We start from the raw sequence: 17,518 nt of genomic DNA on the forward strand, positions 1-17,518 counted from the left end.
GCACAGTCCTTTGCTTCTCCCCATGAGAGCTCCCTGATCTGCCCTTTGAAACCGTGCTGCCCTGCTCTCAGCACAGGACAGGTGTTTGTGGGGGTTCTTAGGATCAATTTGTGTGTGAAGGTATCTTACACATGTGGTTAAAGCATAGAGCAAATGGGAAAGAACTCTCCTGGCTCTGCACTAAGCTACAAAGAGGTGAGAACTTCTCACTCTTTCAATACTCTTCAGGTTTTCGGTCATACAAAGAATGTTTTATACCCTAAAAAACCACCTCACCAGTGTTATGCCAGTAAATAAATAACACAGTCAAAATGACTCTAAGGCCATGCTGAGCCTCTCTTATGCAGCCCAGAATCATCTGAGTCATGAGTACAAGTAGAGAACTTTACAATGAAGTTGGATTTCATCTGACATCCCTTGTGAACATCACAGCTGGGCAAAGCACTGCTTCAGAGATGAGTCACATCCAACCTGGCCTTGAATTCTGCCAGGGATGGGGCAGCCACAGCTTCTCTGGGCACCCTGTGCCAGTGTCCCACCATCCTCAGAGGGAACAGCTTCCTCTGAATGTCCAAGCTAAATCACCCTTTTTTCACCTTAAATCCATTCCCCCTCGTCGTGTCACTGCACACCCTTGTAAAAAGACCCTCTCCAGATTTCTTGTAGGCCCTGGTTAGATATGGGCAGATTGCTAAGATGTCTCCCTAGAACCTTTTATTCTCCAGGCTGAACACTCAAATCTGTCAACATGACTTCATCACAGAATTGCTTCAGCCCTCGTGGCATCTCAAAGGGCACAACTTCCTCCTAATGTCTGATCTAAATCTACCCATTTTCAGCCTGAAGCCATTCCCCTTTTTCCTGTCACTGCACACCTTTGCAAAAAGCCCCTCTCCAGATTTCTTGTACACCCTGCTTACGTACAGCAGATGCTAAGATGTCCAACTGGGACCTTCTCCAGGCTGAACACTCCCAGCTCTCTCAGCCTGTCTTCATCAGAGATGTTCTCCAGCCCTTAGAGCACCTCTGTGGCCCTTCGTAAGCCCATCATTGTAACTTGGAAGGGACATCAAGAGGTCTCAAGTCAAACCCATCAGTAACAGGGTCAGAGCAAGTGGTTCAAGGCTTGATTCAGTCTGAGTTGGAAATCCCCAAGGCCAGAGACTGCACAGCCTCTCTGGGTGCCCTGATGCAGCCCTTGCCTGAGCCTATGGGAACAAGGTTTCCTTATGTCCTGGCTCAACGTCTCCTCTGTCACTATCCCCCATTGCCTTTTGTCCTCCCACCAGGCACCATGGTGAGGAACCTGGCTCTGTATTCTCCATGTCCTCCTTGCCAGTACAGGCAGCCAGTCCCCAACAGCCTTCCCTTCCCGAGATCTCAAGTCCCCAGAAGCCTTCCCTTCTCCGGGCTGGACAAGCCCAGCTCCCCCAGCCTCTCCCCACAGGCACCATGCTCCAGTCCCTGCCTGTCCTCAGGGCCCGTTGCTAAACCCACTGCTTGCCAATACCGTTCCTGAACTGGGGATCTGAAACCTGGATGGAGTATTCCAGAGCATCCCTTCCCTTGTTCTCCTGCCGTGCTCCTGGTCATACAGCCCGCCATGCTGCTGTCCTCCCTTGCTGCCAGGGCACACGCTGCCTCCTGTCCAGCTCCTGCCCACCCAGACCTTTCCCATGGGCTGCTCCCAGCCAGGCAGCCCCAGCCTGGGCCATTGCAGGGGAGTCCCCTGCAGGGACCCCTGTGTCCCCTGCTCTCCTGCCCAGGACACCCTGAGAGCTCTGCAGCCCCCCCATGCCATCCCATCTCCCCACACCAGCACAACAGCCCCGGCCCTTGGGCTCCTCAAGAGCTCTTCCTGCTCCAGGCACAGAGCAGCCATCCCAGAGCTGGAGCAGCCAGAAAGCTGATTTCATTCCCCTTCATTCCTGCCATGGGAGGACATAGCACAGACAAGAAGTTGCTGCAGGATCATTTATTTAACTCAAATACTGTGAGAGACCTTCACTGACACAAAGTCTGTGGGTCACACAACATGGGTGGCTAGTTAAGCTGGAGGAGATGAAAACTGACATTTCTATGAAGACAACATCACCACAAATTGAAACAGGAAACCAAATGTAAAGAAAGAAAGGCAGACGTGGCCTATCATGACCTACAAGGGGAGCCCTTTCCAGGGTAAAGCAGGCAGTGTGTGGCTGCTGAAACACATCCAGTCAGCAGCTTCCTCACAGCATCCTTGAGCTCCTGGTTCCTCAGGCTGTAGATGAGGGGGTTCACTGCTGGAGGCACCACCGAGTACAGCACTGACAGCACCAGATCCAGGGATGGGGAGGAGATGGAGGGGGGCTTCAGGTAGGCAAATGCTGAAGTGCTGACAAAGAGGGAGAGCACGGCCAGGTGAGGGAGGCACGTGGAAAAGGCTTTGTGGCGTCCCTGCTCAGAGGGGATCCTCAGCACAGCCCTGAAGATCTGCACATAGGACCCCACAATGAACACAAAACAGCCAAGTCCCAAACAGAAACTTAGCACAAGAAGCCCAACTTCCCTGAGGTAGGAATGTGAGCAGGAGAGCTTGAGGATCTGGGGGATTTCACAGAAGAACTGCTCCACAGCATTGCCTCGGCAGAGGGGCAGTGAAAATGTATTGGCTGTGTGCAGCAGAGCATTGAGAAACCCAGCGCCCCAGGCAGCTGCTGCCATGTGGACACAAGCTCTGCTGCCCAGGAGGCTCCCGTAGTGCAGGGGCTTGCAGATGGCCACGTAGCGGTCGTAGGACATGACGGTGAGGAGATAAAACTCAGCTGAAATGAAAAAGAGAAAGAAAAAGAGCTGTGCAGCACAACCTGTGTAGGAGATGACCCTGGTGTCCCACAGGGAATTGGCCATGGATTTGGGGACAGTGGTGGAGATGCAGCCCAGGTCCAGCAGGGAGAGGTTGAGGAGGAAGAAGTACATGGGGGTGTGGAGGTGCTGGTCGCAGGCTGTGCTGGTGATGATGAGGCCGTTGCCCAGGAGCGCAGCCAGGGAGATGCCCAGGAAGAGCCAGAAGTGCCAGAGCTGCAGCTCCCGCCTGTCTGCGAATGGCAGGAGGAGGAAGTGGGTGATGGAGCTGCCGTTGGACATCTGCTGCCTCTGGGCATGGGGCACTGTCAGAGCAGAAAAAGGCAGTGACAGGTTAGGACAGGAGGGATGTCAGATACAGAAGTTCAATTTACACACTCATGACTCTGAACATTTTCGGTCTGCATAGGAGAGGCTCAGCGTGACTTGGTCATGTTTTTCTCTAAGGCTGGTGGGTTGGTTTGTTTGTTTTCTGGTTCTATTAGGGATAAAATTCCTAAGTTTTTGAAGGCAACTGTGAAGAGTATCTGCGTGAGACAGACAAAAGGGCACAACTGTCTGTGGGTTCGTGCCTACTCAAGATTGTTGCAGAGTCCATCAGTCTAGTTCTCAGCTGCCCTGCACTTTCTAGAGGGACAGTCAGCTCCTTGCCCAGCAGAGCATGGCCAGCAGCCACCTCCAGTGCCAGACACCAAGAGAGCTGCCTGAACGCACCCTCCCCAGGCCTGGGCTGCACTTTCCCCCCACTCCCTGCCCATGTCTCTGCCGCCTGGAGCTGTCCCTGCCAGGAGCTGCTGCTCTGGGCCCAGCTCTGCTCCCTCTCAGTGCTCCCAGAGCCCATCCCATGGGCTGTGTGCTCAGCTCTGCCCTGCACACCCCTCCCGGCAGCAGGGCTCTGCCCAGGGGCAGCTCTGCCTCTGCAGGGGCTCAGCAGCAGCTCACACAAGTCCTGACAAGACTCTCGGTGCCTTCTCCAAAGCAGAGAAGGAAATTCCCAGCTCCCACTGCCCAACCTGCCCACCAAGAGTGAAAAACATCAGAGCTCAGGATCCTTCCCTATCAGGTAATCGCTGCCTCAGTGTCTTTCAGAAGGACCCTCTGCAAACGTGCTCAGAGTAATGTGGAGCTCTGAGCAGCCCTGACCCACACAGCACCCTCTCCAGTGCACAAGAACACTTCTACTGCCCTGCCAGGGGTTGTTGCTTACCTCCAGCGCCTCTCCCCCAGCACCATGTGGAGCTCCCGGGCAGGCTGAGTGCTGACCCTGGCAGGCAGCAGAGACCCTGCCCCTGCACACAGCCCCTGGGCTGCAGGCACCCTGCTGGCAAGGACAGCGCTGAGCACCCCTGCCTGCACACCCACATTCACAGCCTGCAGCCAGCCCCGGGACAAGGGACCTGCCTTGTCCTGTCCCTCGCATGGTGCAGAGGGAAGCCCTGCTCTGCAGCACATCCTGCTCCTTATCTACACAGAGAAACCAAGAGAGTCCTCCTGGCAGATCCCATGGACTGTCCGAGGCAGCAGCTTGAGCAGATCCCTCCAGGAACTGCGGCTGCATTGCCCTGCACCCAGAGCCTTACCATGCACAGGGCTGGGAAGGTTTCTCCTGCAGGGAGCTCTCAGCATCCTCCACTGCCAAGTGCCTTTAAGCTCTCTGAGGCTCGCAGGTCTCCCCTTGCTCCCAGCTCATCAGGAGAGGCCCAGCCCAAGGTGGTTCTGCCTCTGCCCCACTGGGCTCCCTCCAGGGCTCCCTTCAGGGCTCCCTGGGGCTCCAGAGGAACCCCATGGTTAACAGCACGAAGCATGCACTGCTGTTCCCTCCCTCAGCTGGCAGACACACTGCCTGCCTGCAGTGTCATTGCTCTGCTGAGAGATGCAGTTTGGTGTAAACAAAGTTTCTCAGAATTACAGAAACGTTCAGATTCAAAAATGCCCGTAAGATCAACTCTAGCTGTTAACCAAAAAGTGTCAAGTCCACCACTGACCCATGTCAACAAGTGCCACATCTCCATGTCTTTTAAAGGCCTCCAGGAATGGTGACACAACCACTTCTGTGGGCAGCCTGTTTCTTGTCCCATCATTAGGACAGCCAGGCAAGGACAGGCTGGGATCTCCTTTACCCTTGCTGATGGAATGGATTCACCCTGGTTAGCTGAGGCATCTCCTCCTAAGTCTGTAGGCCTGGGACTGGAAGGGGACTCAGCTCCTTCCCATGAACACCACAAACCCACAGGAGGTAGGATTCCTCCTGCCTCTGGTCAGGTCTTCCTTGAAAAGGCACCTACATGAGGGAGCTCTTTGTCTCAGCATTAACATTGACGGGGGCCAGGAGTGACGTGTCTGGGTGCAAATCTCTGGTGACAGTTGGCATTACAGGGCTGGTCAAAGTTGCATGCAAGTTATAGAGACAGGCCAAAGATACGTGCAGGCTGATATAGAGACAAGACAATGTTGTTGGGAATATTCTTGTAAGTGCTCAGAGGCATCAGGCATCAGTTGCTATCAGTGATGCCAGGTCTGTCCTTTCTGCCACCCTGCAGCTGCAGGCATTGAGTGAACAAAAAGTACATCACTGCAGGGTCCTTACTCACTCCCTTGATGATTCAGCTAAGGAACAGCCCAAGCATTTTAACTGTGTGCTTGGCTACATCTGGCTTTCAGAGACAGCATCCTTTATGCACAGCGATGGGTCATAGCAAATCTCAGACAAGCTCAAACAGGAATTGAAGAGCACCAGGATGAGATGCTCCTACTTCAGGAACAGTTAAAGAAGAAACAAGGTAACGCAGGACCACCACTAAATAAAGCAAGAGTACATGCGGGTAGATCTCAGATAGCCTATCTCCTCATTGCCTCAGTTACCACCAGCAAGATCTCTCAGGACTTTGTGCTTTGAGAAGGGACCCTGGATGGGAAAGGGAAACAACCAGCACTGGATGGGGATCAAGTCAGGGGTTAGGGTCTTTGCAGACTACAGCCTTACCAGTCCATGAGACCAAAGGGGCAGCATCCAAGGTGCTGAGAGAATGTTTTTCACCAGGACCTGCTGGTCTGTTGCTGTCCCAGGAGAAAATGCACTGGACTCTGTGAGGCATCATTTAAAATGCTGTTCCCTAGATCTAGCTCTGTAAGGAGAGAATTGTACAGGTAGTCTCATGTCCCTTTGACGGCTGGAACCCCAAGAGGTGTAGCATGGAGACAAGAAGGATGAGGAGGGTGGATGCCCCCTGCATGAAGGGGAAACTTGGATTTCTGGAGGTCCTCTGTGTGACAGGGAACAGGTTGGGTTGGCTTTTGTGACTGAGGATCAGAGTCGTCGATAAGAGGGACATTGTGCTCACAGTTACAAACTACTTGCTCAGGGAGGGGAAACAGAAAAAGTCTTTTGTCAGCACCTGAGGAAGCCTGCAGGCTAATGAGCAGGTACCTTGCAGGTAATTGCCCTGGCAGTCCCTGGCCATGCAAAGCAACAGGGTGCAACAGTGTGGAGGGTCTTGGCACAACCGGTTAACACAGGTGCAGGGCGGGCCAACAAGGGTGATGCTCCCCTGGAAAAGCTGCTCAGGATGTGATCATCAGTGTCAGCCTTGGCTGTCATGAGCATGCAATAGTGGGGACTCAGATGCTAAAGGGCATGAGGAAGGCCAGCAGCAGAGAACAGACTCTGGACTCACTTGGGGACAATTCCAGGAGTTTCCATGGGAAGCGGCTCTGATGGTGAAGGAGCATGAGCAAGTCTGATAAGGATCCCTGAGCCTGGAATACCTGGAGGGCTTCCAAGGTCCTCCAGGGCTTTTGCCACCTTCCTGAATGTCCGTCAGGCTCCTGAGGGCTTTAGCACAGTTGCAGAGCACCTGCGCATTCTGGAATGGCCGGTGTTATTCCGCAGCCTTGCCAGAGCCTGCTGAGGCCTCTGCCTCCATCCGGAATGCTTGAGGAGATTCTGCAGGGTTGGTGCAGACTGCCAGGGCCCTGCCATGTTCTGTAATGTTGGGTGTCCTTCCAAGCGTGCTGGCGGAAGCACTTCCATGGGCATTGCTGGAACCCTCCAGTTTCCCAGCAGGGCCTTTGCCGCCTTCCAGCAGCCCCGATGTGCTGCCGCGGTGCCGTGGTTTAAGTCCAGTCAGTAATTCAGAACCACGTAGTCGCTCGCTCACTCCCCCTCTTTGCTCCTCCCCGCTCCCAGAGGGATGGGAAAGAGAATCGAAAAAATGTAACTCCCACAGGTTGAGATAAGAACAGTCCAGTAACTAAGGAATAACACAAACCACCGCCGCTACCACCAGTAATAATAATAGAATCGTAGAATCATAGAATAGTTAGGGTTGGAAAGGGCCTTAAGATCATCTAGTTCCAACCCCCGTGCCACGGGCAGGGACACCTCACACTAAACCATGCCACCCAAGGCTTTGTCCAACCTGACCTTGAGCACCGCCAGGGATGGAGCATTCACAACTTCCCTGGGCAACCCATTCCAGTGCCTCACCACCCTCTCAGTAAAGAATTTCTTCCTTATATCCAGTCTAAACTTCCCCTGTTTAAGTTTGAACCCGTTACCCCTTGTCCTGTCACTGCAGTCCCTGATGAATAGTCCATCCCCAGCATCCTTGTAGGCCCCCTTCAGATACTGGAAGGCTGCTATGAGGTCTCTACGCAGCCTTCTCTTCTTCAGGCTGAACAGCCCCAACATTCTCAGCCTCTCTTCATATGGAAGGTGCTCCAGTCCCCTGACCATCCTCTTGGCCCTCCTCTGGACTTGTTCCAACAGTTCCATGTCCTTTTTATGTTGAGGGCACCGGAACTGCACACTGTACTCCAAGTGAGGTCTCACAAGAGCAGAGGAGAGGGGCAGGATCACCTCCTTCGACCTGCTGGTCACTTTCCTCTTGATGCAGCCCAGGAAACGCTTGCCTTTCTGGGCTACGAGCGCACACTGCAGCCGGCTCATGTTCATTTTCTCATCAACCAACACCCCCAAGTCCTTCTCTGCAGGGCTGCTCTGGATCTCTTCTCTGCTCAACCTGTAGCTGCCTAGGATTGCTCTGACCCAAGTGTAGGACCTTGCATTTGGCATGGTTAAACTTCATAAGGTTGGCATCAGCCCACCTCACAAGTGTGTCGAGGTCCCTCTGGATGCCATCCCTTCCCTCCGGCGTATCAACTGAACCACACAGCTTGGTGTCATTGGCAAACTTGCTGAGGGCGCACTCAATCCCACTGTCCATGTCACCGACAAAGATGTTGAACAAGACCGGTCCTAACAGCGATCCCTGAGGGACACCACTCGTTACCAGTCTCCAGCCGGACATCGAGCCATTGACCACAATTCTTTGCGTGCAGCCGTCCAGCCAGGTCGTTATCCACTGAGTGGTCCACCTATCAAATTGGTGTACCTCCAATTTAGAGACAAGGATGTCATGTGGAACAGTGTCAAAGGCTTTGCACAAGTCCAGATAGAGTACGTCAGCGGCTTTACCCCTGTCCATGAGTTCCATAGCCCCATGATAGAAGGCCTCCAAATTTGTCAGGCAGGATTTCCCCTTAGTGAAGCTATGCTGGCTGTCACCAACCACCTCCTTGTTTTTCATGTGCCTTAACATGCCTTCCAGGAGAATCTGCTCCAAGATTTTGCCAGGCACAGAGGTGAGACTGACTGGTCTGTAGTTCCCCGGGTCATCCATTGGGGGCTGATCCCCCAATGGGGCTTGTATTTCCCTTTTTCCAGTCATCGGGTACTTCACCTGACTGCCATGATTTTTCAAATATGATGGCCAGTGTCTTAGCAACTTCATTTACCAGCTCCTTCAGGACCCGTGTATGGATTTTGTCAGGTCCCATGGACTTGTGTACGTTTAGGATTTTAAGATGGTCTCGAACCAGATCCTCTCCTACAGTGGGCCTAGGGTCTTCATTCTCACAGTCCCTGCGTATGCCTTTTCAAGACTTGGGTGGTAATTGGAATGTATTTTTGCTATTAAAGGTAATATTTCTTTCCCTCCTCCCCTGAGCTCTAGGAGAAACAGCAATAAGGGTCTCCCTCAATCCATGCTTCTCACTGAGTAGTGTCGTCACCTCATGTCTCTGTGCCTCCAAAGACAGTCATGCTGAATTCCAGTTATAAATTGAGGGAAATGTTTGGTTGGTTTACTCAGCTGTTAAGAGTTTGTTAAATGTGTTTAAGTCCCATAATCTATGCGACGAGATTTCTGAAATTATGGTATTATGTAGAATTCAACTTAAAGTCCCAGTTGCTCTTGGTGACCATCCAAACAGAGTATCCCAAAGGGATGTTGTCATGGTCAGCGTGTGGACTTGTTAGGGACAGGTTAATGGTTGGACTCGATGTTCTCAAGGGTCTTTTCAAATGAAATGATTTTGTGATTTTAAGAAAAGTTGATTTTTAGCCTTAACTCCATCTCTCATCAGAGAAATGACATTGCAGGAAGGCAGTGTGTCTGCCAGCTGAGGGTGGGAACATCAGGCTTGCTTCAGGCTGTTTCACTTTTGGGTTGTTATTTCCTTCCCCCTCTCAGGAGACTGATTCCTCCTGGGATGGCATCTTGGCTCCCTCTCGTCACACTGTCACTGGCGTTTGGGTCCCTGGTTGGTGGGACCCCCAAAGCATGTTATGAAAATTCTCTTCCCCCTTACTACTAGATCAACCAGTCTTTAAAATATTAATGGTTAACTATTAATAAGTAGTTAATTATTAATATTAAAATAGTTCATTATTATGATTATTATAATTAATAATTATTGATAATTTAGGTATTACTAATAATGTATATGTGACTCTATATATTTATATGTACACTGTAATGTGATGAGGTAGTGGATTTTTCCTGGAAGCTTCATCCCAGCTCTGGAGCTAGGACTTTTCTTTAGGGTATCTTAGAGCTGTCTGTGAAGGAGAAGGGGTATTGCAGCCCAGCAGAAATAATGGCAGAATCCCAGCCCCTCCAGCATGTCTTTGAAACCCTCCCACTGTCCCGCACACCATTAATCAGTATCTCTTGCAGGACTGGCTCCAGGGGCATCTGCATCAATAGACAAGAGCAGGACTGCAGCAGAAGTAGCATGAGCACCTGGCAGAGTTGGACTAGGACTAGTAATTGGTAGTGAGGGTGCTAGTGCTCGGTCCAAGTGTGTGGTACGTGACCGTTTGAAGGGTGTGAGAGCGCTGTGTAAAACCACATTTGGGGTTCCCCAGTGTGTCTGGGACACCCTTGTAATTCTCTGCTTTGCATCCCAGCCTCTGGGCGCAGTGGGCACGGGCCACTTGCGGATTGTGGTGGCAGTTTGTCAAGGGAGATGGGACACAGCCGACTGCCTGAGCCAGCGTCTCCCCAGAACCTGGGCCCCGATGATCCACGCTGCTGGCTGGGGGTGAGTTCACCTCCAAATGCTAAGCTATCAGGGCAGGAGGATCTTCATAGCTGTGTTGTTCTCTGCTCTGCTGTGCAGTACTGTGCTGTGCTATTCCAATTTAATCCCTGCACTGATCATTAGTCAAATAATGATGAGCCTGTTATTTGCCTGAAATGTCAGATGTTTTTTCAGCTCCAGATTAATTTTTAAGGACACACAATGGTTCCAAGTGGAAACAGGAGTTCATTTCATTTCATTTATCTCATTTAATTTCATTTCATAGTAGGAATATTTTTTCCTCACATTCCGGGTAGTGAGACAGTGGCAGACTCTTGCCCAGAGAAGCTGTGGCTGCCCCATCCCTGGCAGTGTTCAAGGCCAGGTTGGACACAGGAATTTGGAGCAAGCTGCTCTAGTGGGAGCTGCCCCTGCCCATGACAGTGGGTTAGAGCTGGATGAGCTTTAAGGTCCCTTCCAACCCTACCCCATCTGGGATTCCATGATTCTCTGCTGTGCCAATGTCAGTCACTCTCCACTTGTCGTAGGTGGCCGTGACGCCCTGTTCCATTGCCCAGGTTGAGCTGTGACCCCTCGCATGCTCCACCTCCGGACCAAAAGCACTGAGGAAGAGCAGCCCATGAGGGACCTCCCCGAGCTGGCTGGGCAGAGGCTGGTCCCCCTGAGGCAACTTCTGGAGCACCCCTGGGTGCCCAGTGCCATGGGCACGATGCTGCCCCATCACAAAGCCGTGGTGGTCGCTGTGGAGACGCCCATTGTGACGGGGCCCCCACGCTGAGCGTGGGCTATTGAAGGAGCCAGAGCCCTGCAGGAACCAGTGCAGAGGAGACCCCTCCCTCGGGAGGCTCCATCTCCCGTGGCTGCCCTGCGCATCCAGGTACGTGTTCTTTGACTTTGCAATCCTGTTTTAGTGTTGGCTTGAAACACATGGTGGGTGCGTGTTGTAAGGGGAGGAGAAGCTGTCAGGAGATGTGCTGGTGCCATCCCAGCTGTAGGAGCAGGGGCTGGGTGAGGAGGAGGTACTGGGCTTGTTCATGTGCTTGGAGCTGAGCTCTGCCTGCAGAGGTGCTGGGGGTGAAGCAGGAGCCTTCTGTGTGCAGGAGCTGCTGGTGTCAGAGGTGCTGAGAAGGTGTCAGGGCAGGAGCAGCCCCTGGGCAGTGCAGCTGCTGGTGCTGTCACTGGGAGCTCAGCACAAGGGGACCTACCTGGCTCCGGCAAGGCCCGCGCAAGCCCCCCGGGCATTGCGGAAGGCAGCAGGGCCCTGGCAGGTTCCAGTGATCCCTGTGCCAGGCACTGCAGAAGTCACAGAAATTTCTAAACTGAAAAGTAAGAAAAAAAACCCTGTCAAAATAACTTTTATCAGTTGCTCTTTGCAATCTCCCTGAACCCGGAATGCTCCAATGTGCTGTGCAATCTGCAATGCTTGACAAACCCCAAAGATTTTAATGAGCCCCATGGTGTATTTGGGCTGAGTCCATGAACCTCAGGTGCTGAGAGGAGACTGAGGAAACCTCTCAAGAAGTCCAAGTCAGAAACAAAGCCCCAAGTCCCTTCAGCATTAATGGACCCCACTGAGGGCTGTTACTGACAAAGCCTCCCCAGGGACTCCTTAAAGCAAGTAACTGCAGGCTGTGACTACTGGGAGACAAAGGCAAAATGCAGGTGTCTTGTGGTGAGAAAACCCTTGGTTTGTTTGATGAAGCAGAAAGGCCAAGCCCTGACCACAGCCCTTGCAGAAGTAGAGCCTGAAATCCTGAGAATGAAAGTTCTCCTCACAGGCCTTGATGAAAGAGGCAACTGCCATAGCCCAGGGCACAGAGACCTTTTGTTCTTTTGGGCCTTTCAGCCTTGCCAGAATCCTCACTCATCTCTGCTGCAGGCTGTCCTTCACTGGCCCATGCCTGCACCTCTTTCCCTTCAGGCTCTTGACACCCATCTTGCTTTCCCACCTGGCTCTCACCTGGCATTTCTGTACCTTCAGTCACATCTCTGCACCCATCGCTGTCTGCTCCTTGAAACACAAAGCCATGGGCTGAGCCAGACTCCCCCTGGGTGACCTCTTGCACCACAACGCCACCTTTTGAGAGACATTTCTCTTTCCTAACTTAGAGTCTGAACCTTTCAAGCTGCACTTTGTAGAGGTTTCCTTCTCTTCCTGCTAGCAAGAAAACCTCCCTCATCTCTGAAGCCACATTTCAAGTAGTTGTAGGCTGCTACTATAGTGTCAATTCAGCAGGTGGAGTGAATATCCCTCAGCAAGGCCATCTAAAGGAGGCTTCTAGAGGAATGGGTGATGCCATCAGGATAGAGAACTAAGCATCATGGGAGAGCAGTGGGAAAAGGGAATGGTCTGGATTGAGAACTTCCTGGCAAGAGCCAGAAGGAAAGGTGGTGTCCTTGGGTGCAAGGTACCCCATGCTGTGGGGACAGGGCACCTCATCTGGGACAGCTTCCTGCCTGTAGCACCCTCTCTGCTGTGCACACCCCACTCTCTGCCCACACTCACAAGTGTCTCACAGAAGCTTTGCACTTCCCCTGCAGCAGTGACCCCTCACTGCAGGAGGTTCCTGCATTCTCCAGGCTCAGGGATGGATCCTGCATTCCAGGCAAGTTTGGGTAGTGCAGGAGAGGCAGACAGGAAGGTCGGCTCATGGGGCATGAGGAGCAGTGTTCAGGCACCCCCAGCAGTGGGCATTCCCCATGCGCCACCCTGAGGCATGTTCCCATGATGGAAACTTCTCAGATAGCCTCTGGTTTGTCCAGGCTCTGCAGCCACACTCCAGGAACACCTCCTCCTCCTCCACCTACAGACATCAACTGCTCTCCATGGCTGGGCTCCGTCCTGCTTGTAAGGATTGGTTAAAGCCCTGAACCATCACCTTGCTTCTTGCTGACTTCCCTCCACTCTCCCTCACCTCCCTGAACACTGCTCATTGCCACCAGTAACTCACTGAAGAGTTAAGAAGCTCTCAAGGCTTTCCTCAGGGGGTGACCATGTTTCTCCATTGACCATTGATAGATCCATGGAGTGCCAGGTGTGAGGTTCCTGCAGAGGCAGAGCTGCCCCTGGGCAGAGCCCTGCTGCCGGGAGGGGTGTGCAGGGCAGAGCTGAGCACACAGCCCATGGGATGGGCTCTGGGAGCACTGAGAGGGAGCAGAGCTGGGCCCAGAGCAGCAGCTCCTGGCAGGGACAGCTCCAGGCAGCAGAGACATGGGCAGGGAGTGGGGGGAAAGTGCAGCCCAGGCCTGGGGAGTGTGCGTTCAGGCAGCTCTCTTGGTGTCTGGCACTGGAGGTGGCTGCTGGCCATGCTCTGCTGGGCAAGGAGCTGACTGTCCCTCTAGAAAGTGCAGGGCAGCTGAGAACCAGACTAGTGGACTCTGCAACAATCTTGAGTAGGCACGAACCCACAGACAGTTGTGCCCTTTTGTCTGTCCCATGCTGAGACTCTTCAAAGTCGCCTTCAAAAATTTATATTAGGATTTTTGTCCCTAAAAGAGTCACTCTTCAGCTGTGACACTGGGAAAACAAACCAACCAAACAACCTCAGAGACAATCATGACCAAGTCACGCTGAGCCTCTCCTATGCAGACCGAAAGTGTTCAGAGTCATGAGTGTGTAAATTGAACTTCTGTATCTGACATCCCTCCTGTCCTAACCTGTCACTGCCTTTTTCTGCTCTGACAGTGCCCCATGCCCAGAGGCAGCAGATGTCCAACGGCAGCTCCATCACCCACTTCCTCCTCCTGCCATTCGCAGACAGGCGGGAGCTGCAGCTCTGGCACTTCTGGCTCTTCCTGGGCATCTCCCTGGCTGCACTCCTGGGCAACGGCCTCATCATCACCAGCACAGCCTGCGACCAGCACCTCCACACCCCCATGTACTTCTTCCTCCTCAACCTCTCCCTGCTGGACCTGGGCTGCATCTCCACCACTGTCCCCAAATCCATGGCCAATTCCCTGTGGGACACCAGGGCCATCTCCTACACAGGTTGTGCTGCACAGCTCTTTTTCTTCGTCTTTTTCATGTCAGCTGAGTTTTCCCTCCTCACTGTCATGTCCTACGACCGCTACGTGGCCATCTGCAAGCCCCTGCACTACGGGAGCCTCCTGGGCAGCAGAGCTTGTGTCCACATGGCAGCAGCTGCCTGGGGCGCTGCGTTTCTCACTGCTCTGCTGCACACAGCCAATACATTTTCACTGCCCCTCTGCCGAGGCAATGCTATGGAGCAGTTCTTCTGTGAAATCCCCCAGATCCTCAAGCTCTCCTGCTCACATTCCTACCTCAGGGAAGTTGGGCTTCTTGTGCTTAGTGCCCTGATTGCTATTGGCTGTTTTGTGTTCATTGTGGGGTCCTATGTGCAGATCTTCAGGGCTGTGCTGAGGATCCCAAATGAGCAGGGACGCCACAAAGCCTTTTCCATGTGCCTCCCTCACCTGGCTGTGGTCTCCCTGCTTGTCAGCACTTCAGGATTTGCCAACCTGAAGCCCCCCTCCACCTCCTCCCCATCCCTGGATCTGGTGGTGTCAGTGCTGTACTCAGTGGTGCCTCCAGCAGTGAACCCCCTCATCTACAGCCTGAGGAACCAGGAGCTCAAGGATGCTGTGAGGAAGCTGCTGACTGGATGTGTTTCAGCAGCCATACACTGCCTGCTTTACCCTGCAAAGGGTTCCAAGTGTAGGTAAAGACAGGCCACGTCTGTCTTTCCTGCTTTACGTTTGTTTTCCTGTTCAATTTATGATGACTTTGTTTTCATAAAAATGTCAGTTATCACCCTCCTACTTAAGTAGCCACCGTCTGATGTGACCCACAGACTTCGTGTCAGTGAGGGTCTCTCATTGTATTTATGGGAAATAAATGATCCTGCAGCAACTTCTTCTTTGTGCTATGTCCTCCCATGGCAGGAATGAAGGGGAATGAAATCAGCTTTCTGGCTGCTCCAGCTCTGGGATGGCTGCTCTGTGCCTGGAGCAGGAAGAGCTCTTGAGGAGCCCAAGGGCCAGGGCTGTTGTGCCGGTGTGGGGAGATGGGATGGCATGGGGGGGCTGCAGAGCTCTCAGGGTGTCCTGGGCAGGAGAGCAGGGACACAGGGGTCCCTGCAGGGGACTCCCCTGCAATGGCCCAGGCTGGGGCTGCCTGGCTGGGAGCAGCCCATGGGAAAGGTCTGGGTGGGCAGGAGCTGGACAGGAGGCAGCGTGTGCCCTGGCAGCAAGGGAGGACAGCAGCATGGCGGGCTGTATGACCAGGAGCATGGCAGGAGAACAAGGGAAGGGATGCTCTGGAATACTCCATCCAGGTTTCAGATCCCCAATTCAGGACCCTATTGGCAAGCAGGAGTGGGTTTAGCAAGGGGCCGTGAGGACAGGCAGGGACTGGAGCATGGTGCCTGTGGGGAGAGGCTGGGGGAGCTGGACGTCAACTGCTCTGTGTTATTTATTTACTAGCATAACACTGCTGAGTTGTTTTTTTTGGGGTATAAAACATTCTCTGTATGACCGAAAATCAGAAGAGTATTGAAACAGGGAGAAGTTCTCAGCTCTTTATAACTTAGTGCAGAGCCAGGAGAGCTGCAGTGTCCATCAGACCTTTCCCATTTGCCCTCTGCTTTCACTTGCAGTGTCTGTAAGATGCGTTCACACACAAATTGATCTGAAGAACCCCCACAAACACCTGTCCTGTGCTGAGAGCAGGGCAGCACGGTTTCAAAGGGAAGATCACGGAGCTGTCATGGGGAGAAGCAAAGGACTGTGCCCAGCAGAGCATGGCCAGCAGCCACCTCCAGTGCCAGACACCAAGAGAGCTGCCTGAACGCACACTCCCCAGGCCTGGGCTGCACTTTCCCCCCACTCCCTGCCCATGTCTCTGCTGCCTGGAGCTGTCCCTGCCAGGAGCTGCTGCTCTGGGCCCAGCTCTGCTCCCTCTCAGTGCTCCCAGAGCCCATCCCATGGGCTGTGTGCTCAGCTCTGCCCTGCACACCCCTCCCGGCAGCAGGGCTCTGCCCAGGGGCAGCTCTGCCTCTGCAGGAACCTCACACCTGGCACTCCATGGATCCATCAATGGTCAATGGAGAAACATGGTCACCCCCTGAGGAAAGCCTTGAGAGCTTCTTAACTCTTCAGTGAGTTACTGGTGGCAATGAGCAGTGTGCAGGGAGGTGAGGGAGGGTGGAGGGAAGTCAGCAAGAAGCAAGGTGATGGTTCAGGGCTTTAACCAATCCTTACAAGCAGGACGGAGCCCAGCAATGGAGAGCAGTTGATGTCTGTAGGTGGAGGAGGAGGAGGTGTTCCTGGAGTGTGGCTGCAGAGCCTGGACAAACCAGAGGCTGTCTGAGAAGTTTCCCTCACGGGAACATGCCTCAGGGTGGCACATGGGGAATGCCCACTGCTGGGGGTGCCTGAACACTGCTCCTCATGCCCCATGAGCCGACCTTCCTGTCTGCCTCTCCTGCACTACCCAAACTTGCCTGGAATGCAGGATCCATCCCTGAGCCTGGAGAATGCAGGAACCTCCTGCAGTGAGGGGTCACTGCTGCAGGGGAAGTGCAAAGCTTCTGTGAGACACTTGTGAGTGCGGGCAGAGAGTGGGGTGTGCACAGCAGAGAGGGTGCTACAGGCAGGAAGCTGTCCCAGATGAGGTGCCCTGTCCCCACAGCATGGGGTACCTTGCACCCAAGGACACCACCTTTCCTTCTGGCTCTTGCCAGGAAGTTCTCAATCCAGACCATTCCCTTTTCCCACTGCTCTCCCATGGTGCTTAGTTCTCTATCCTGATGGCATCACCTCTAGAAGCCTCCTTTAGATGGCCTTGCTGAGGGATATTCACTCCACCTGATGAATTGACACTACAGTAGCAGCCTACAACTACTTGAAATGTGGCTTCAGAGATGATGGAGGTTTTCTTGCTAGCAGGAAGAGAAGGAAACCTCTACAAAGTGCAGCTTGGAAGGTTCAGACTCAAAAGTGAGGAAAGAGAAATGTCTCTCAAAAGGTGGAGTTGTGGTGCAAGAGGTCACCCAGGGGGAGTCTGGCTCAGCCCATGGCTTTGTGTTTCAAGGAGCAGACAGCGATGGGTGCAGAGATGTGACTGAAGGTACAGAAATGCCAGGTGAGAGCCAGGTGGGAAAGCAAGATGGGTGTCAAGAGCCTGAAGGGAAAGAGGTGCAGGCATGGGCCAGTGAAGGACAGCCTGCAGCAGAGATGAGTGAGGATTCTGGCAAGGCTGAAAGGCCCAAAAGAACAAAAGGTCTCTGTGCCCTGGGCTATGGCAGTTGCCTCTTTCATCAAGGCCTAT

The 17,518-nt window shown here is 53.3% G+C and overlaps 2 protein-coding genes across 2 annotated transcripts in view; one reads left to right on the forward strand and one right to left on the reverse strand.

The window, feature by feature from the left end:
• Nucleotides 1–17,518, reverse strand: part of LOC308228563 (olfactory receptor 14C36-like) — a gene marked incomplete at both ends in the record, with an annotated part of 153,804 nt that overhangs the window by 21,043 nt on the left and 115,243 nt on the right. The window contains one exon of the mRNA XM_080631942.1: nt 2,233–2,804. Within this exon, the coding sequence (XP_080488068.1) occupies nt 2,233–2,804 (572 nt within the window). The remainder of the gene's footprint in view (nt 1–2,232; nt 2,805–17,518) is intronic.
• On the forward strand, nt 13,939–14,913 carry LOC308228511 (olfactory receptor 14J1-like; the record flags this gene model as incomplete). Its single annotated transcript, XM_080631896.1, has 1 exon — nt 13,939–14,913. The coding sequence occupies one exon, from the start codon at nt 13,939–13,941 to the stop codon at nt 14,911–14,913; it is 975 nt and encodes a 324-aa protein (XP_080488022.1).

Source organism: Psittacula echo, assembly GCF_963264785.1.
Source record: "Psittacula echo genome assembly, chromosome: 19".
Taxonomy (NCBI): domain Eukaryota; kingdom Metazoa; phylum Chordata; class Aves; order Psittaciformes; family Psittacidae; genus Psittacula; species Psittacula echo.